Source organism: Pinus tabuliformis, chromosome 8 (assembly GCF_031772625.1).
Source record: "Pinus tabuliformis cultivar Carrire ecotype Pingquan chromosome 8, CPIR1, whole genome shotgun sequence".
NCBI lineage: Eukaryota > Viridiplantae > Streptophyta > Pinopsida > Pinales > Pinaceae > Pinus > Pinus tabuliformis.
The window spans coordinates 990465901-990488037 of NC_142294.1; the positions used below are offsets into that span (position 1 = coordinate 990465901).

At 42.2% G+C, this 22137-nt stretch overlaps 1 protein-coding gene across 4 annotated transcripts in view; it reads left to right on the plus strand.

The window, feature by feature from the left end:
* LOC149238733 (uncharacterized) overlaps positions 1-22137 on the plus strand; it is a 133454-nt gene that overhangs the window by 53315 nt on the left and 58002 nt on the right. For 2 of the 4 annotated variants that reach the window (XM_089373170.1, XM_089373171.1), the window contains exon 4: positions 6619-6711. The exons of the other annotated variants lie outside the window; for them this stretch is intronic. In XM_089373170.1, coding sequence (XP_089229296.1) covers positions 6619-6711 — 93 coding nt within the window. The remainder of the gene's footprint in view (positions 1-6618; positions 6712-22137) is intronic. 4 annotated transcript variants of the gene reach the window in all.

Genomic DNA, 22137 nt, shown 5'->3' on the forward strand with positions numbered 1-22137 from the left:
TGAGCACGTTATCTATTACCTCAGCGGCAACCTCCTGGATACGGAAACTCGCTACGCTTATGTCGAGAAGTTGGCATTGGCCGCTGTGTGTGCCGTCCAACGTTTTCGGCATTATAGCCTATTGCGCACGACGACCGTGATTTCTGACTGCAACCGATGACGTACATTTTGTCACGTCAGTTGCTGGGGGGCAAATACTCAAAATGGATCGTCATCCTCCAAGAGTTTGACTTGGAATTTACTGCTGCCAAGTCTAAGAAGTCTCTGGTCTTTGCTGAATTAATCTGTTCTTTACCATCTCCTTCTGCACCCTCTCTTTCAGAGGATCATATCCTGGACGAAACTCTTTTTCTGATCAGCACCCTCGATCCCTGGTACGAGGATATTATCGTTTATCTACAAACGTCCTCTTTCCGCCCCGCTGTATCCAAAGATGCTCGGCGGCGGATCCGCCATCAATCTCAACCCTATCGTATCATAGGGGACACCCTGTACCGCCTCGGCGTTGGCTCTGTTCTCCGCTGATGTCTTACCCTCGAGGAAGCTGAGAGAGTCCTGAATGACTGCCACTCTAGCGCCTGTGGTGGCCACATGTCCGGATATGTTACAGCTCAAAAAATCCTTCGCGCTAGTTACTTTTGGCCCTCCATTTTTAAGGATTGCATTCTTGCTGTCCGCTCATGTCATGCATGCCAGATATACCAGCGGAAGATGCGTGCGCCACCGGCCCCGCTGCACCCTGTAGTGACCGTAGGCCCTTTTGCAAAATGGGGCATTGATTATACAACCTGTAAGCCTCGCTCGGCCGGGGGGCATGGGTTTATTATTGTTGCTGTCGATTACTTTACAAAATGGGCCGAGGCGATGCCCACATTAACTGAAGACGGTCATATAACGGCGCAGTTTTTGTTCTATCATGTTATTACGCGGTTCGGAGTTCCATAGGCCATCGTCACAGATCATGGAAAGCATTTCCGTAATCACATGATGACCGAACTGACAAACCAACTAGGCTTACGACACGATAGTTCAACCCCATACTATCCTCAGCCTAACGGTCAAGTTGAAGCCGTTAACAAGATTTTGGTTACGATGCTTCAACGTACTGTCGACATGCATAAGTCTAATTGGCATCTGATGTTGTTTCCCGCCTTGTGGGCCTACCGAACCTCTGTGAAGGACGCCACCGGTTTCACTCCATTTCAACTAGTTTACGGATTGGAGGCTACCCTTCCTATAGAATGTGAAATTCCTTCGTTGAAAATAGCCGTCGAGTTGCTTCCCAACACTACTCCGGTAGAGGAACGGCTTCTTTATCTAGAACGGTTAGATGAGACCCGTCGCTTAGCCTCTCTAGCCATCGAAGCTCAAAAGAAGAGAATCAAAACTCATTTTGACCATACCATTCGTCCTCGTTCCTTCGTTGAGGGATACCTCGTCCTGCTATACGACCAAGCAAATGACAAGCTGGGGGCAGGCAAACTTGAGCCCATGTGGCTAGGCCCTTACATTGTAAAGAAAATGTTGCAAAAAGGGGCGTACGAGCTAGTTGACTACGAAGGTAATCCTCTTGATAAGCCCCGCAATGGGCTGTACTTGAAAAAGTACTATTCATGATTCATGCGCTTCGATTTGTACATGCGTATGTGTGTGTGTGAGTTTTCATGTTTTCGGTTTGGTGTGAAAGCGTGATTGCCCCTTATTGTGTCTTTTTGCTTCTTGTGCAGATGTCGGGTGCACCTTACATTGGTTTCGCTGATGGTTCCTGCCGCAGCACTCGTAATCTGTCCTCTGCGGTGTGGGTGATCTACGATCCTCACGGTGAGTTGATAGATCTTTAAGGTGTCTGTTTAGGCTGTACTACAAACAATGTTGCTGAATATAGCGCTGTTATTGAATTATTAGCCGAGGCAATTAATCTTGGTATTCGTACATTGCTTGTTAACCTAGACTCTCAACTTGTCGTCCATCAGCTCAATGGGCGATATTCCGTCAAAGACCGTCACATTTTAAGGTTGTACTTACGTGTTAAATTGTTAGAAAGGAATTTTGACTTTATCACATATCAACATATTCCACGACGATTAAACACATTATCTGATGCATTGGCCAATCATGTATTAGATAGACATTTGCGTAATTTATAATCAAAACATCATACAAGCAAGAACATAAAAGCACAATAATAAACCATAGGCATATGTATATATATGTGTGTGTGTCATAATGTTTGCACCGCGTGCGTTACAAAACCCAAAAAATAATACATGTTCATCCTGATACATCCTCGGACAACATGTCCCTCAAAAAATATGCATGAAAGAAGCCTAGGAGTCTATTCGTGGTGGTTCTCATGATAGCACGTCACCGCGCGCACCAAGCGTCTCAACAGACGATGGATGCAGGTCGGCACCCCCACTGTGTACCTCTGGTATGCAAAGGGCACCTCCGCCAATCTAGCGTAGCCTGGAATCCCTTGGGTAAGTCCCTCGAGATTCTGCACTCGCTCTTCCCCCACGGCACCCCTTGCCTGAGGATCAGCTGCAGGTTGATCCCTCCGCGCTATAGGAGACAAGCCGGCTGGTCGCTCTGGGCCCACATCTGCATATGCATAAAACTGTCATCAAAACATGTATGTATTGACAAAAAAAATGAAAATACATAAAACATCAAAAGAGAAGATCATACCTAACTCCTCTTCCCACTCCTCTTCCTCTAGCAGTGGGAGGTTTGGGTCCCCCATGAAGTTGGTTCCCGCATATGGCCAATCCTCTACCACGATCAGCTGACGGCGAAGCCATATGAAGAACTCGGGCCGCCAAGACATCTGCTGGCCCCCCCCTCCTCTGGGCATCAATGCTGCACAGCGAGCCATCCTAGGCTCTCGCGGCAATGGGTCCGCCACTACAGCTCCCTGGTACTGGAAGAGGGGTAATCGTTCCAAGAAGAACGACACCACAATCGAGCCATACCCGAACTGTTTCACTCCCTCGCACTTACACTTTGTAAGCTGCCTTTTGATATTTGTAGTCACCGCTGTAGCCCAGTCAAAAACGGTAGGGCTGAGGCATTCTGTCGCTAGTAACAGATGATTCTTGCTCGCCTCATGGGGCGCCTGTACCCCAGCTGCACGCGTGATAGTGAACAGTATCACCCTAAGAACCAAGTCATGGATGGTGGCGATATCCACCTTGGCACTGTTTTTCCCAAATTGTACCTCTGGACACACACGAGCCTTCACTTCACCTATCTTCTCTCCGGAAGGCCTGCTTCCGGTCAAAATAGGGCTCGCCCCTCTCCGTGACAGCCCAGTAATGAAGTACACATCAGATACATCCAGCTCTAAGGTCTGATCCCGTAAGCGAAATACTTGGTCATCAACATCCCAAGCATCCACTATGAACTGTAATAGCTCTGGTTGAGCTCGCAGATAAGAGGTGAGGAAGAACTTCTTGAGACCACAGTCTCTCAAAGCATTCATACATCCCTCATCCGCTATGGCCAAGGCATCTACGACATCATGCTCCCGTTCTTTCCATTCCACCACCATTTTTGCTTGTTTCCTGCACCCACAAGGATGAATAAATCATTAATGAAACCCTGGTAGGCTTACAAACCGGACAAATTTCAAAAATGATGGGAAAATTCAAGTAAAAAGTTAGGTCGCGCGGTTGGCGCGACTGTTTCTAAAACAGTCGCGCCAATAGCGCGACACCTTTGGGCAAATCACCCCATTGGCGCGGACCCGTGCCGGATACTCGTGCCAATGGGGCGCAACCCTAAGTTTTGAAATCCCCCTTGCGGAGGCTCAATCAGGGAACAAAATGCATAAAAATAATATGAAAATGGAGCTAAGGGAAGCGCCTCTTACCTGGAACTGGCGGAATCTCAAATGGTTGCACGGATTGGCGGTAATCACTGCTTGAAGTTCGCTCCCCAAATGGACCACTACTACCATGCAAGAGGTAAAAAGTAAAAGTAATTCTATTTTTTACATTTTCACCATCTTTATAGACTTTTTGACTTGTAATTAGGTTTAAAAAGTTGTTTTTTTGAATATTTTAATATATTTTTGGTCGAAAATGGATTTTACGCTTGTTTTTGGTGCTATGATAGGTCATTTCTGCAACTTCGATGGTGAAACGAGTTGTATTTTATACTTTTTCGGACTCGGTAAATACACGAAAAAGTCACTATGGAGTCATCTTTCAGCTCTTTTCTGACTCGCTAAAAATGAAAAGATTGCCAGGTTACCCCTCTTGACTCGTTAAACATAAATAAGAGGCGGTCGTCTTTAAACCCTTTTCCGACCGTGTAAAAACGAAAAGATCGTCGGACCCTTGTCGTTTCAGGTTCGTTAATGGTTATGAAACAACGTGATGTTGATCGCTTTTTTACTTTTTCAGATCGATATCACTACTCATGAAAAGTACTCCTCGATCGTAATGGTCGGGCGGTTCTTTCGAGCATTGTTTTATACTTTTTCGGGCTCGGGAGACACAACTTTACGAAAAAGGACCCCCCTGGAGTTTTCTTTTCTGTTGTCTTTTCAGACTCTCTAAATAGGAAAAGACGCCGAGTTCTTCCTTTGTCAGACTCGTTAAAACTTAATGACATCGAATTTCGTCGTAATGACGCTCACAAGCATATGCTATCCTCGTCAATCTTGCTAAAAATAACTGGGGTACTCGCCAGAAATGGTGGGGAAAATGGACCCATAATTATTGTCGTGTCGGCAGTATGTCGCTCTTGAACATGGCACTAGTCTGCATTCATGTTTGGGTGGGAACATCTCATCTTGTTTTACACTAGCCTCCGTAGGTTTGGGTGATCCTATTTGACCTCTCATCTGCTCATTGCCTTGTCACCATGACCTCTGCTCATTTGATGTCAAATACTGCCAAGTCCACTATCGTGCCGCCGATATGTTCAAGAGAAGTTGACCGCTGCAGAATTACAACCTCCCTCTAATACCTCACATAATTCTGAATCACCACAACATCTTTCCTCTGTCTCGTGTCAATGGTGTGGGAAACACTATGGCCCACCTTTGATCAAGGTCACTTCCTGTCGAATTCAGCTCATTATCCAGGAAGTTGATCTAGAGACTCCCTTCCAGTGCCTTGGAGCCTGCATGCCTCAATGGCAGGTTCTTCGTGTTCGACGAGAGGTTTTCATCATTGGCCTCCGATCGACTGATTCTACGGGTGTTCGACGCCAGCTATTGATTCACACGCCGTAGATTGTACCTGTAGTACCTTGAGGGCCATTGTCATTATTGGTGGTACCTCCCGCGTCTATTAACAATTTTCATCATTGACTGGTAATTAGACGATGTTCATGCATGTTCGACTTCAACTCCTGTATTCACATGCTTGGACTTGTACTCTGTTTGGGTCGAGATGGAGCGCAAGACCCTGGATTTTGTTTGTTGGAATCCAGGCTGTGATTTGTGGCTTATTATGATAATTACATGACTCATTCACTGGATGGCTGGGACCATGCCTGAGTCTATTTATCGATCCTCTCTGGATGGCTGCGTCCATGCCTTGGATCAAGACCATTATGTACTCTGTTATGGATGGCTGCGCCCATACCACATATATCATGTATTTGAGATATCAGTTGTACTTCTTTACGCAGGTTCTCCGGCGGTCGTGTTTTCAGTCACGCATGTTCTTGTAAAGTATTTCACCCCTCTCCCTCCCTCGGGCCTCATGCTTTAGGGGGCATTTGTTACACAACAATTTGTCACCGTTTGTCACCGTCCCTATTACCTCTCACCCGCACACTGGAGGACTCATTCCAGGACCTGTGAGAAGTGACATGACCTGAAACCACTTGCATCATATTCCTCTAAGTATGAGCTTCATATGCCCTGAAGACATCTCCTGCCAAATACCCATGAAAACAGCTCTTTTTGCATTAGCGCGGGTCCATAGTTCACTGCCCGCGCCAATGAGGGAAATCCTCTAAAAAGGGCGCGCCATTGGCGCTCTGTCTCAGAGTCGCACTCGCGCCAACCGAATTGAGTAAAGTTTTTAACCAACCAGCTCCCGAAGGTTCTCTTCAACCCATTCACCAACTGAATCTATGTTGAGCTAGGATGGTTTGGCTTCGAATATCCATAGAAGGGAAAGTGGTTTGCCACCTTTCATGGAAGTTTCCAAGTGATAAAGCCAATCCCATGAATAATGTGGTTGATCCTATCTTTTTCTTCTCTATCTATAAAAGCTTGCCTCTATGCCTTGAGCAAGCTAGTTACAATAGTTCTAGTCCCAGCATAGTGATAGAGAGTTTGAAGCTGCAAGAGCCTTCTTTGCACCCATAAGGCCAAATCTAAGTAAGGAGATTCTTGTCACCCAAAGAGAGAGAGGCTTGTTCCTCATCCCAACAAGCTTTGCAAGACTTGTGTAGCTGACTACCCAGCCAAAGGAGGATTTGACGTCAGAACAATGGTTGTATTCTTCTTTGTTATTTATTAATAATAGATGACTATCATTATGGTTCCACTCTCATTGTCTTATGTTTGATGTTGAGTTATATCTTTTCTGACTGATATATAATTGCATCTACTAGATTTTATGCTTGTTTTCATGTTGTTCTTTGCTTGTGCAGGTGTCCAATCACGAAGATCGTGGGGATCGTGACCGGCCAAGGCAAAGGAACGAGGGTGACATCTCTTCTACGAACACTAGCGTTGGAATCCAAGTAGGTTCTCACCATCCACTTTGTATTTGCAATTAGGGACTTGCGTGATAGCATTGTGTGATTGTTGCTAGACCCGGTCTGGGCTAGTAGGGATCGTCTCTGTCCGCAGAGAGGATTTACCTCCACAACAGAGTGTTATCGGGAAATCTAGTGTCTATGAAGAGCTGCTAGTCCCACTAAGGATGGTAGCTACCTTAGAAACAAACAAACTAAAACCACTTTTGTTTTCCTTTATAAAAAATAGATAAGAGGGGAACAAAGGAGACCAACCTCTGTCTTACGCTTAGTTCCTTGCTTGATTATTCTCCCTTCTGATAGATCTTTGCCACTCGCTTCCTCATCTACCCAGCTTCAAAGAGCACTTGTAGAATCAAAGCAGCATAACACTATCTAAGAACAAAGATCTACTATCATAAACAATATAGGACCATATATATATATTGACCACACAAATGCATATATCATCAATCATACAAGAATGTGGAGGAAAACTTGAATAGCTTTATTAATAATCAAGAATAACAAAGAGGATTACAACCAATTGTTCTGACCCAACGTCATCCTCTCAACAAGAAAGCCCTTCTTCACCTCATGAAAAGCTTAGATCACCCAACACTATGATGTTACACCAAGAATCCAGCAACACTTCCTTACAAGATACAAAATTCCAGCCTCCGGATCTCTGGGATGAGGGATCCATATATAGATGTATGCAAGGGGGGTGAGTCAGCTTTTGAGATTTGATTAGTGTCATCTCTCTGATAGTTCTTGATTCCACTTGGAGATTGATGATCTCTTACTCATCCATGGGCGAATGCAAAGAGGCAAGTGTCACAGGAAAAGTTTCTGGAAGATTCCATGATCTTCCACCTCGCAAATTGACCCTGCCATTTGTCCACTCTCGCCCATTGCAACCCATAGAAGGGCTTTTCAGTATGCATCGCACCTCCTGTGTGCATTTAGGTGGGATGCATCACACTTTGACCATTGAGCAGGTGAGATGGTCCAGTTTTGACCAGTTCTGAGTAGTTTTTCATGGAGAACTTCTCGGAGATGCTGTAATCAGTTGACCTTGTTCTTTTAGGAGTTGGAACAACACTTTTAGGGACTTAGGAGCCCTTGGTTTATGGACATTTATGATTGGGGTTGCAGTGCCCAAAATTTTTTATAACAGTTGCCCCCTAAAGCATGAAGTCGTTAATCTTTTGATGTCGAGTGAAATGCTTTATCATGAGGATCCGAAGTTTTTTCAAGCTGGAAGGCGACCTGTAATATGATACAATACAATACATTATCTTCATAATATTTTCATGATCTTATTTGAGGCGGGCATTCCCATGCTCAACTTTATAAGTTCATTTTCATGTACATAAGACAGACAATCTTCTGAGTGTAGACTGATGATTCTAGTAGAGCCATCATCCCTTGGATTGGATGATTATTTGTGCAGCAATGATGTACATTTGATGTCTTTATTTTCCTGAATATATATCGCAGCCCGAATGAATGAAACTAGATCCGGGGTCTTCAATCTCGTTCGATCTTCACTCAAAATACAAGTCGATCCATGTGAGAGATGTTCTGGAGTCAAACATGGAAAGACATCGCCTGATTACCAGCTAATGATGTAAGTTGTTAACAGGCGCGAGATGAATCACCAATAATGATGATGACCGTCAAGGTACTACAGTACAATTCACGTGGTGTGAATAAGGGACTTGGCGTCGACCACCACGCAAAATCTTTCGGTCGAAGGCCATTGATGTAAACTTGTCACCGGAAGTGAGAAGCTTTCCATTGAGGCATGCAAGCTTCAAAGTACTGAAAGGGTTGTTCCTAGATCGACTTCCTGGATAATGAGCTGATGTCAATAAGAAGCGATCTGTCATAGGAGGGCCTTAGTGAATCCCACATCAATGAAACGGAACGGAGCAAATGATTTTAATGGAGGTGAAAACGATCTGATGACATAAGGTTCAGGGTGGCGATCATGAAAGAATGGAGCGTAAATGTATTGCAGTGGATGAGACACAGGTGAATTCTCTGAGCGACTTCTCTTGAACATATTGGCGACACTAACATGATGGATTGGTAGCGTTAATCCCAAATATGGATGGTGTGATGGACCAATGGTGATATAACCAGTGAATGGAACAACCCAACCCGACTCGGATGCGAAGTGAAAGTGTCATGTTCAAGAGCGACTTGCTACCAACAAAGTTTCTTCAAGTTTTTTTCCCAATTTTTCCCCAGTCATTGCTGACCAGTACCTCTTTATTTTTGTCAAGCTTGAGGAGGATAACATATTCTTGTTCTATAATTTTCTCTTCAGGCAAACCCATCGCTATGTTTTAACTAGCCTAGTGATAGTGAAACTCGTTCTTGTCTGTATGGACAAGTTTGTCGCTATTCGGTTTTAACGAGTTTAACGACAAAGATAACTCCGTCCTTTTCAATTTTAGAGAGTCTGAAAATAGACGTAAAGGAAACTCCAACAATCCTTTTTCGTCAGTCCGAAAAAGTATAAAATAATACAAAAGGGATGAATTTTCGGTAATTTTAACGAGCCGAACAAAACAAGCGCTCGATCTTTTTGTGTAATAATCCCTCAGGTCCAAAAAGATTAAAATCTAAAGGAGGGATAGCACTTCCGGTCACTTTAACGATATGGAGAGACCAATTTCTTGGCAATCTTTTCATATTTTACGAGTCAGATGAAAAGAGCTTAAAGGAGACTCGTTTTTCGAGGAACGAGTGATAAATTCGGGTAGCAATTAATTCCAGGTAAGGTTTGGAATTTTCCAATCATGGCAGTGTCACAAGGATGGCTAACAGGATCACTCTTCGCAGTTATTCCTCAAAAAGGGTAAACAATCAAATGGGGGTGAATGATCGGCCAGAGTGGAGGTGATGATGAGAACACGACCAAGGCTTCAAAGGCTGATGATAATGCATTCACGATGGTTATTTACCAGAAATTGGTTCATTTTTAATGAGCTTAAACTCTAGGGGAACATTTTCTCATTGCTTATGTTTATATTTTAACGAGCTTGATTTCTGCGTTAAAACTACTCGATCCAGTCGTATAATAAGGATGTCTCATTTAAAATGGCATTTTTTTAAAGCTTTGCCCCACATCCTTTATTTATGCAAGTTGGGAAATGACCAATCCTACGAGTTTAAAGGGTTAGAGGACCTACAAATTTAAAAAATAAATGGTCACTCTTTGCTTGCACGCCAAAAGGTTTGCATGCCTCCGGGTATAGCGAAAAATTTTCAAGTTACCAAAGATTGTTCTATCCGTACTGCAGACAAAACACTTCATCGGCGATGTCTACCGAAATAAACAAATCCGAGTGGTGCAACTGGCTCCACTCACATAACTTTGACGAAGGAATCTTATTCCAGTCTAATCTCATAAACCAGTCATATATCCTTCGCGGAAACCTACCCTATACCCAAGGTTTTCCTGTCGAAACAGACTAGAGTGCATGCCCCCTGGGTTTCACTCATGTCCTCCGAATCACCCGCGCTCATCAGGTGGACGGACTGGGGATTGATGAGACATTCCTTGCGTGAAAAGACCATTCAGGGATGGTATTTGACTATTTTCTATGTGTGAACCAGGGAATGAAAGCTGGTCTACGAGCTTGACCACTCTTCCTTCATGTGGAAAACACATTACTCTAAAAAGTGAGGAGATAATGGCTCCCATGCAATAAATATAGTCGTTTCCAAGGAATAGATTATAATCCAGGGGTCCCTGGACTACCATTACGTTCATGTGAATAGTTTTCCTTCTCAATGTTATCAGCACATTGGGAGGAATCCCTAACGGTCGACTAGTTCCTTTGTCAAAGCCTGTTAGATTTCTCATTTCAGGCAAAAGCGATGGCGAACCAAGCGCTTTCCAAGTAGTTGAGGAAAGGATACTCATAGAAGCCCCTTCATCTATGATGATACCGGCCATGACCATTCTATATATTTGAGCAATGATTCGAAATGGTACACTAGCCGGTAAGCGGGGTCTGCCTAATAGATTCCAATCGAAGGAAACAACTAGGTTGCTTGGAGGTGGGACCGAATAAACGGCCGGATATGACTCTGACGAACTTCCTTCCTGTGGTAAAGGAACGGGTAAACTTCCCCCATGTTCATCGAAGTCTGTGGTTACGAAGAGAATTTGAACGGTGTCGTTCTTGTTCTCTCCGGTGACTGTATCATCCGAAGATGGACCTTCTGAAGGCAAGACCGGGTCAACTGCCGCCTCGACCTTTTGACTTTCGTCTGGTGTGGATTCAGAGGGTTCATCTTCAATGATAGACGCTTCAGCTGACCACAATGGCGTGTCAACCAGATTTTCAACTAGTGACGGACTTGGCAAAAGTTTCTTATATCCAGGAGGAAGCCGTAACGGTGAAACCGGATGGTCGTCCAAAAATCTTTTAGCCTCATCTAAGAAGGGACAACGGTGGATGGCGTGATCGACTTCACACAATTTACAAGGAAATTTACATTTTCCTTTTTGTCCAGAGGCTTCACTTTCACTACTTGACGGTGTATTCTCAACATGATCGTCAGAGGTTGATGACACCGGATTGTGAAAACGAGGACACCAGTCCCTTAAGATCCGAGGGATGCAAGGACAATCTCGATGACAGTGGTCTCCTTTGAAAATGACACATGGCGATTTAGGCATGGACGGTGGAGTGTGTGGATTTTCACTAGACGATGCATGGTTGCCCCTTTTCGCCTTTGGCTCCTTCTTATTCTTCTCTTTCTTCTTCTTCTCCTTCTTCTTCTCGGTTACTCGATTTTTGGCTTTACCAGCTTCATCAAGCGAAGAGGAAGGAGGAGAGGGAGAATTGGACGAAGTAGAAGGTTGGGGGGTAACTCTGGTATCATTTAGTCGCTGACTTGATTGTTCAGGAATCACGGTGTTCTGAACGATAGAGGTCGAGAAGAGCCATACGGGCAAGCCGATTGTCAATCGTGGAAGAGACAATGTAGCCATATGGGGTGCACCAACATCTCCCCAAGAGGGAAAAGGACTAGGATTTTCTCCAAGGGGAAATCCTTGGTTGGTGGACTCCATTTTTCTCAACCTAAGACCAACATAGGAAAGGTGATGTTTATTCCGATTAAAATAAATTTTAGACGCTTTGACACAACTTGTTTTTTTAATTTTTAAGAGTCGAGAAAAAACAAAAGATGACTCTAGTCGCCTTCGATTTTTAATGAGCTTGAAGTGACAAGTGCTCAGATGGACCTTTTCCTTTAAGGATTCTGAAAAGGAACGAAAGAGACTACTCTGGAAATCTAGACAGAGGGATTACCAAACCAATCGCAAAACTGCAGAATAATTTTTATGGTACGATAGTCAAACTTCTCGAATGTTGTGTTCAGTGCATTGCGATCGATAGGGCGGCAGACACGGCTTCCTATGGATAAAGGATATAGCCTATTGTGGTATCCCAATATATACTCGACGGTACGTGGGAGCACAAGTCCGCACTGTCAATTATCGTCTCAAAGTGGAGGAATCATCCAACTAGCAATGAAAACAACAGTTACCAGGCTTTACGACACCAGAGTAAGTCTCTAGCCTAGACTTCTAAATGTTATGCGTTAGGTTCCAAAGCGTTTTTAGATTCATTAAATTTATTTTACATTTGATCTTGCTTAAGAAATTTGCCTTTCAGGTTCACCGCGTGATGTAGATATACAATTCCTAAAATGCAATCTAAGATGATAAACAATCGTTTAATCTTCTTTTTGCAATGAAAATCCTATCTACTAAGGAAAGAGAGGCGATATTCTTTCAACATAGAGCAGAGAGCACACACTATATGCATTGCCCTAAATCAAACCAACAAACAGTCTAAATGCAAATGCACATGCATGTATTTGTTTTTCAGCCTTCTTAATGTGTGAATGATAAAAAGAAAGCTAAGCGCAAATCTAAATTATTTTTCAAAGCAACATTACTAACAAGCTTCTTTTCAAAACAAAATGAAGACAATGACGACACTTTGTTATTTGGAATTGAAAACTTGCTTTCGACACTTGAAAAACTACTAATTCAAATCAAATACAAGAGTAACAGTGTAATCGACTATCAAGAACAATCGGATTCTCTTTTATGACTGAAAACGACACTTGCAACACTTCCAAATCAAGAAACGACAGTTCAATTACGCTACTTCTTTGTAAAAGAGAACTGAAAATGGCTCACAATACATAAAATCATTTACAGTCCTTTGCACAATGGAGGCAAAATAATGGCAAGGAAGGGGGTTTCCAACAGAGGTATACTGACTACAGACAACAAAACTCCTAAATAGAGCTGAAAAGAGTGAAAAAACCAAAGTCTGGAGGCAAAATTAGCCCTTTCTGATCAGCGCACCTATTACAGAGGGATTCCAGTATGCATCCCACCTACAGCACACGAGAAGTGCGATGCACACTGATATCCTTGAAGAGAGGGTGCGATGGTACAGTGCGAGACTTTTGATCTAGTTCTTGATCACAGTTTGCAGCACAGTTCAGGGATTTAGGCCAAGCAAGTGATAATCAGTAATTAAATCACATGGGTAGATCTAAAGAGGTTACTAGAGCCATCAAAAGGGCAATTAGAGAGTTTGTAAATCGATTGCTCAGTTCATAAACAAACACGGAGATAGACTGAAGCAACATTGCTCTACTTTGCACTTGCATAGCAAATGCAGTTCGAAGGCTAGCTGGCTTGACTTCAGGCTCCGGCTGTAAGTTTATAAAACAAACAAATATAGACAAACAAACAATCTATTCGCTCCCCAGCGGAGTTGCCATTTTGTTATCGGGAAATCTAGTGTCTATGTAGAGCTGCTAGTCCCACTAAGGTTGGTAGCTACCTTATAAACAAACAAACTAAAACCACTTTTGTTTTCCTTTATAAAAAGTAGATAAAAGGGGAACAAAGGAGACAAACCTCTATCTTGCGCTTAGTTCCTTGCTTGATTCCTCTCCCTTCTGATAGATATTTTCCACTTGTTTCTTCATCTTCCCAACTTCAACAAGCACTTGTAGAATCAAAGCAGCATAACACTATCCAAGAACAGAGATCTACTATCATAAACAATATATGACCAAATATATATTGACCACACAAATGCATATATCATCAATCATACAAGAATGTGGAGGAAAACTTGAATAGCTTTATTAATAATCAATAATAGCAAAGAGGATTACAACAAATTGTTCTGACCCAGCGTCATCCTCTCAGCAAGAAAGCCATTCTTCACCTCATGAAAAGCTTAGATCACCCAACACTATGATGTTACACCAAGAAACCAGCAACACTTCCTTACAGATACAAAATTCCAGCCTCTAGATCTCTGGGATGAGGGATCCATATATAGATGTATGCAAGGGGGGTGAGTCAGCTTTTGAGATTTGATTAGTGTCCTCTCTCTTATAGTTCTTGATTCCACTTGGATATTGATGATCTCTAACTCATCCCTGGGCGAATGCAAAGAGGCAAGTGTCACAGGAGAAGTTTCTGGAAGATTCCATGATCTTCCACCTCGCAAATTGACCCTGCCATTTGTCCACTCTCGCCCATCGCACCCCATAGAAGGGCTTTTCAGTATGCATCGCATCTCTCGTGTGCATTTATGTGGATGCAGCACACTTTGACCATGGAGCAGGTGAAATGGTCCAGTTTTGACCAGTTCTGAGTAGTTTTTCATGGAGAACTTCTGGGAGATGCTGTAATCAATTGACCTTGTTCTTTTAGGGGTTGGAACAACACTTTTAGGGACTTAGGAGCCCTTGGTTTATAGACATTTATGATTGGGGTTGCAGTGCCCAAAAATGTCTATAACAAGGAGCCACCGACACTTTGAATCCTTCAGAAACAGTCACTCTGTGTTTTCACAGGGAATGTTGTAAACACGGGAAAAACCTGCCAAAACATAGTCTTTCGGACTTCAAAAGTCCTTAAATCCCACCTTATATTTTTATCGGGTCCGCTTGTAAGTCGCCATCGCATGTCGCAAGGGCCTGCCCCTTTGTATTTCGTTTAATAATGAAATATACGAAAATACATAAGAATATGGGAAAATCCCGCTTGTCGGACTTGAAATATTATACAGACGCATTTCATAACCCTATTGGGTCTGGTTTCATCACATCGCGCTTCCCCTTTGTATTTTGTTTAATAAACGAAATACACAGAAATACATTAAAAAAATGCCTATCGACAGATTTCCAAATATATCAAACACCGTGTACAATTGTTATCGAGTCCAGCCCTCGTATCACGCGTATATATATATATATATATATATATATATATATTATCTCATATATCGGCCCCGCCTCATTGTAATTTGCCGACACGATACTGCGATGTGACAAGTTGCAATCACAGATCGCGCAAGCCCGAGGCCTTCCCATATAGTGTGGGTTACGCCAACGCCGATTGCGATCCGCCGACATCGGCAATCGCGGTATCACATCGGCCTGATCACATTGCATTATATGCCTCCGATATCTGCCGACTGCCACAACCGATTGCGATTGTCGATCGGATATGGACCGTTGATCGGCTAGATTCGACGACCCTTGTGCATTCATTGTTCCAGCATCCGATAGGCCTCATTTCTGCCATTTCTTCATATTTTTAAGGCCCAATAGTGTAATCCGAATTGTTAAGAGGTCCTCTTTTTGCGCTAGTTTTCACCTTTTCAAGGATTTTGAGAACTTTGAGGGTTCTTTTGGACCCATTATTAGTGGATTTTTGCCTCTTTCCCAAAGAACAAAGGGGAACTTCTTTTTGTGATAACTTCTCCATATGAAGTCTTTTTTCACCTATTTAAGTTGTGTTGGATTCAGAATGAAGGGATCTTTGAAATGAGACTATTTCTGAGAGCAGCTTACGACTTTCATTTTCATCTGATTTACAAAGGATTTTAGCCATGTGGCACCTTTTACCTCTTATATGAAGTCTTTCAGACTTAAAGGTTTATCCAGGATCTATTTTTGGATCATGCCTTCCCACTAAGAGAAATTTTGGTCTCCAAAAGAATGATATACTGATATGAACAATAAATGAGAGTGACTCACCCTCTTCTTTCAGCCTCCCTACATTTGCCTTTGCATAACGCCTCTGAATCAAAGTTTTTTACCACTTCCCTTCTTGGATGGGCTGGTCTTCCTGGGAAGAACTGTCTTCCTCCTTGCCTTCCTGCAGAACTTCTGTTGTACTGGTCATAGAAGGTGTTTTGAACTTATTTGCCTTAATCATTGATCTAATGTGGCTCAAACAAATGTGAAGTACATCTATTCCACAAAAATTTCATTTGTACCTGTTTGACAAGCTGCCAACAACAAATGTTAACAACAACAAGCATACAAACAACAACTAGATGGACTAAACTCCTTCAAAAAAAAAATAGATTTTCACATCTTGTGAACACTTCCATGTCTTACATCTGCATATATATGATGGACTAGATAACAAGCCCACAAAACATGCCTTTAAACAAATGACCCTTCAAGTCAAGCATGTAGAAAAAGAGCATTAGGATTCTTTTTCAAAAGATGAAACACTTCATCATTATCTCCATTTGGAGACCAAGTTAACTTCTTCTAAGTCAACATGGCATCACATGCATGTCAAAGAAATCAACCTTGCAATTTAATTACACATACATTTTCAAAAACAAGGAAATCATCAACATCCCTGTGTTTATGCATCTCATGCTCATGCATGCATTTCACCTTTCAACTTTTGCTTAAGTACACTGTACTTTCGAAGCTGTAATGAAATATAATGTAGATGCATCAATAGACATGCAATATCAATCGGATAAGAACTCTAACCGTTCCTTACCAATCCCTTTCAAAGGTACTACCTTTGTCTGCACATCAACATCATCACGTGAATCATTCCGTGACACATCATTCATGGAATCTTCACTCCCATTTCTGCCATCTTCTCTTTCCACTTTCTTCAGCTTTTGTGGAAGCATTACTGGATTCAAATTCCAACATTTTGCAGCAAGATATTCTTGCTTATGGCAGTAAGTGCACAACATGTGCATCCTCTTGACAACATGATTTGCCTTGTCCAATGGACCTTTGGATGCTTGCTTCTTTTCTTTCAAAAGTTTCCTGTATGTGGCCATTATTTTCCAACATCTAGAAAGTTACATCATGGTTATCCAAACCACAAAAGGAACATGCAATTCTTTTCCCATGCTTATGTCGAAATTCACTATGCTTTGCAAAATCAAAAGGAATATGTTTAGAACCAGATTTATACCTATCTCTTTCTCCTTTATTGCCTTCATGAGGAGGTGACTTGAGTGAAGAAGTAGCTTTGTTTGGAACGTCATCAATCTTTTCAAGGCTGTTGGAGTCTCCCCAACTCTCCGGTTCAAGTGTGTGCTTCTGAACACCTGCATCCTGCAATTGATGTTTCAAGCTATTGTGTTCCTCTTGAATACAACCTTCACACTTTTGAGGTAGAGGACATGAAATGAAACTCCTTCTTGGGACTGTTTCAATGACCTTCATGGTAGCTTTGGAACTATCTCCATAAGACTGTCCATAGCCAAGACCCAAATACTTAGGTCTTTCCTCAAACATTATTGGTTCAACAATACCTTGTGCATGCTTTCCCAAGCCCTTTCCTTCATAGCCCATCTTGGACATTAGCTTGGAACATATGCCTTTAGTATGATTTTCAAAAGAACTAATATAAGAATTCTCAAAGGAATTTGAAGACAAACTGGAACGTCTTACCTTTTCTTCAAGCAGGTACTTGACTAAGGCTTCTTGGGCAACAAAGAGGTGTTTCCAATTGATGCATCCTCTTCCGGTTCATATTTGCAATATGAAGTTGCCTCTCCATTTCTTGCAATTTGTCAGCAAGCAACTGCTTCTCTTCCTTCCATCCTCATACATTTCTCTCACCATATCCATCATGGTGGACAGTTATTGCTTCATGTCTTCATCAAAGAATCTTGTGAAGAGAGCAGAATTTGATGACCCACTTGTAGAAGTTGTCATTATGCCAATGAACAAAAAAGCTTCAACAAGATAAATAAAGAGCCTATTTAAGCAACCTCTTGCAACAAATCTCTTGTGCCTTGGGTTGCCTTGAAGTCCTTTGGGATAAAAAGAGTGCCTTCAGCGCTTCTCCTTCTTGTCCTTCTTGGAATGAGCTATCAATAGCTTTCCCTTCACCTCTGCAAACTCATAAAATAGTCAGTGTGAAAAACAAGCATACAATCATCATCTTGCTATTCAAACACCTTTCAGACAAGCAGTCTTTGCTATATCAATCAAGCATTATGATATAACCTTCATTGAAGGTGGGGTTAATCAATCTTAAGCTCCGATACCACCTGATTTGAAAATGGGGCTCTTAGGCTTCTTGTCTAACTTACAAGAATCTCTCCCACTCCCAAAGCTTGAATATTCCCAAGTCTTTTTTATTAACCAATGCGGAAATAAGAAATACTTGACAATATAGTGTATGCTTATGTTTGTCTTAAACTGATTATATGCTTTTAAAATCTGTTGTTTGTGCTGATATGTAAATGTCCTTACTGATATATAAATATGCATATAACAGTGAATAATGCAACAATAAAAACAAACACATAAGACAACAAATTAATTAGGAGTTCACTCACAACTCTTGGGCTACATCTCCGTGAGCTTTAGTCAACTCGAGTAGGCTCTTTGGAGTCATGGTATTAGTATTTTTACAAGCTCTTTGGCTTAACTCCTGTTGTTCTACACATCAACAGTGGGTTCAGACACCATGTTATCCCCTAGCTCTTGGCTCTGGCTCTTGGCTCTGACTCTGGCTCTTTGGCTCTTGGTTCTGGCTCTTGGCTCTGACTCTGGGTCTTTGGCTCTGGCTCTTTGCTCTTAGCTCTTCGCTCTGGCTTCTTTCTGCCTTCTACTAGGTTACAACTTTCTTTGGGCTTTTCACTTGAACTCCAAGTGACTCCCTTGGCTGCCTTTTGCTTCTGTGCTTCCTCTTTGGCTTCTGCACTGCCTCTTTTGCCTTAGCTTCCTGCTTTGGCTTCTCCTTCAACAACAAAACCCAACAACAATCAACAACTACTCAGCAACAACTCAACCATCCCACTGTCTTTGACATTCATGGCTTTTAAGCCAAATCGGCGCTGTCCGTTTCATTTCCCTCTCGGGCTCTTCGTCTTCTTGTTTTGGTTTGCTCGAATCCTTTCTTTGAGTGTTAGCAATCATTGCTAAATTCCCTTGTGATGAATGCCACTTATTCCACAATGGAAGGAGCCCCCAACACTTTGAATCCTTCAGAAACAGTCACTTCATGTTTTCACAGGGAACACTGTAAACACGAGAAAAACCTGCCAAAACACAATCTTTCGGACTTCAAAAGTCCTTAAATCCCACCTTATATTTCTATCGGGTCCGCCCATAAGTCACCATCGCATGTCGTAAGGGCCTGCCCCTTTGTATTTCATTTAACAGCGAAATATACGAAAATACATAAAAATATGGGAAAATCCCACTTTTCAGACTTGAAATATTATAAAGAGGCATTTCGGAACCCTTTCAGATCCGGTTTCATCGCATCGTGCTTCCCCTTTGTATTTCATTTAATAAACGAAATACATGGAAATACATTAAAAAAATGCCTTTTGGCAGATTTCCAAATATATCAAACACCGTGTACGATTGTTATCGGGTTCGGCCATCGCATCACGCATATATATATATATATATATATATATATATATATATATATATCGTCCCCGCTTCACTTTAATGTGCCGACGTGATACTACGATGCGACAAGTCGTAATCGCAGATCGCACAAGCCCAAGGCCTTCCCATATAGTGTGGGTTACGCCAACGCTGATTGTGATCCACCGATATCGGCGATCACGGTATCACATCAGCCCAGTCCCATCGCACGTTATGCCTTCGATATCCACTGACTGCTACTGCCGATTGCGATTACCGATCGGATCTGGACCTTTGATCGGCCAGATTTGACAACCCCCTATGCATTCATTGTTCCAGCCTCTGATAGGCCTCATTTCTACCATTTCTTCATATTTTTAAGTCCCGATAGTGTAATCCGAATTGTTAAGAGGTCCTTCTTTTGCGCTGGTTTTGACCTTTTCGAGGATTTTGAGGACTTAGAGGATTCTTTTGGATCCATTATTAGTGGATTTTTGCCTCTTTCCCAAAGAACAAAGGGGAACTTCTTTTTGTGATAATTTCTCCATTTGAAGTCCGATTTCGCTTATTTAAGTTGCATTGGATTCAAAATGAAGGGATCTTTGAAATGAGACTATTTCTGAGAGAAGCTTGCAACTTTCATTTTCCTCTGATTAAAAATGATTTGTGCCATTTGGTACCTTTTACCTCTTATATGAAGTCTTTTAGACTTAGAGGTTTATCCAGGATCCATTTTTGGGTCAATTAAGGGATAATATCCTTAATTTAAGGGATAATTGTTGCATGACTTCAAAAAGAATTCTAACTTGAATTTATCCAACTAATTAATCCATAATGAATTAATTAATTATTTCCAAGCAGCTGGTGAGACTAAATTCGAATTTAATTCATAATTTTAATTCAAGGACAAATTAAAATTGGAATATTCCGGATTCTATTTTTATCATTTCTTGTTGCTATTTTCAACGCTCCCTCTCAACAAGAAATGAATTCAACTCGATCTCGATCCTGAACCTTTGGAATGTTTTGCATGCAACACTTCTCTCAAGTGTTGTTGCTCCAACAATTCCAAAAACAAAACAAAAAACATGCAACCTGAATCAGTATGATGCATCTGTCATCAAAGTCTCTCACTGTTGTTACCTCTGTCAACTGAAAACTCTGCGCTTCTGCTGACTCAGCCTTTCTGCAATGTTATCAATCCTTCTTTGCGCTCTTTAGTATGTGACTGATCTAACGTCTGTCACTTTGATCTCTGACTGGATCAATGCCACTGATTCCTCCCGCTACTATGTACTTTGGGCTCTTGTAGAAAGCTACGATCCATGAGATAAAACCTCTCAATGGACCCTACCCAATTTTAGCCTTCTTGGAACTATCACTTCACATCACCCCACCTCACACCTGGAGGTATGGCTGCATGTGATCCTTCTGCCCACTTTTCCAATTATGGCTCCTCCACAATTGTCTGAGACTTCTTCTTAGGCTGAATGTTGAGAGGTAATTTACTCTCCCTCTCAACCACCAAGTCTCTAACATTTTCCTTGCTCCTTAAGGCTTTGCATGTATCTTGAACCTCAAGAGCATACAGGTTCTTAACTCGTGAACCGATCTGTTTCACCTGTCTCATAGTGATGTGTCTAAGGAACACCTTTCCTTTACTGAAGACAACATCGTAGCCTTTGTCCTCCAACGTCGCGACTGATACCAAGTTCTTCTTCAATCCAGGCACATACTTCACATCTGTTAAGGTGATAGAAGCTCCATGCTCCTTCTGAAAAGCAACAATGCCCACTCCTAAAACACTAAACCTTTCGTTCTCACCCATCTCTATGCGCATCTTGAGGTCTTTCTCCTCCAAGGTACTGAATAAACTTTTATCGTCGTTCATATGGAATGAGGCTCCACTGTCAAGATACCAAACACAACCCATCATCAATGACACCTTGCATGCGATGAGGGTAAAGTCCATTTTGAACTAAAAGGCTAATGCCTCACCTTCCGATCCTTTCGAGGATCCTTTCTTGGACTTCTTCGATGGGAAATTAGTCGCATAATGTCCCATCTCATGAGAATTAAAACATCTCACTTTAGACTTGTCAACCTTCTTCCCTCCATGAGAAGAATTCGATTTGGAATGGGAAGCCTTCCCCTTCCCTTTCCTTGCCTTACTTGCTAAGTCCAGACTTTCTTCATCATGATTCTTGGATGAAGAACCATCTCGTGTGCTCCTCCTGATCTCCTCCTGCATGAGATCCGACCACAGTCGTTCCCAATCCGGCAGTTTGTCCCTTCCATTAACAGAGTCCTAGTAGCTATTCCAGCTCTTTGGAAGGCTAAGGAGAGCGAGGCTCACCATATCATCATCGACAATAGTTATTCCCACACTGCTAAGCTCATCTCTACAGGTGGTGAGCTTGTTCAGATATGTGGAAATAGTATCGCCCTTCTCCATCTCGATTCTTAGAAGCTTATCCTTGAGTGCCAATTTCCTTTGGTCGCTATTGTTCTGGTAGAGGTCCTTCAATGTCTTCCACATTGAAAATGGAGTATCATTCCCATGGAGACTCGAAACAATATGGTCTTGAACTCCCTCAAGGATGATCCTTCTTGGCTTCGACACACACTTCTTCCACTCAGCTAACTCTTGTGCATTAGTTGAAGCTGACTTTTGGATTTCTTGATCAATGA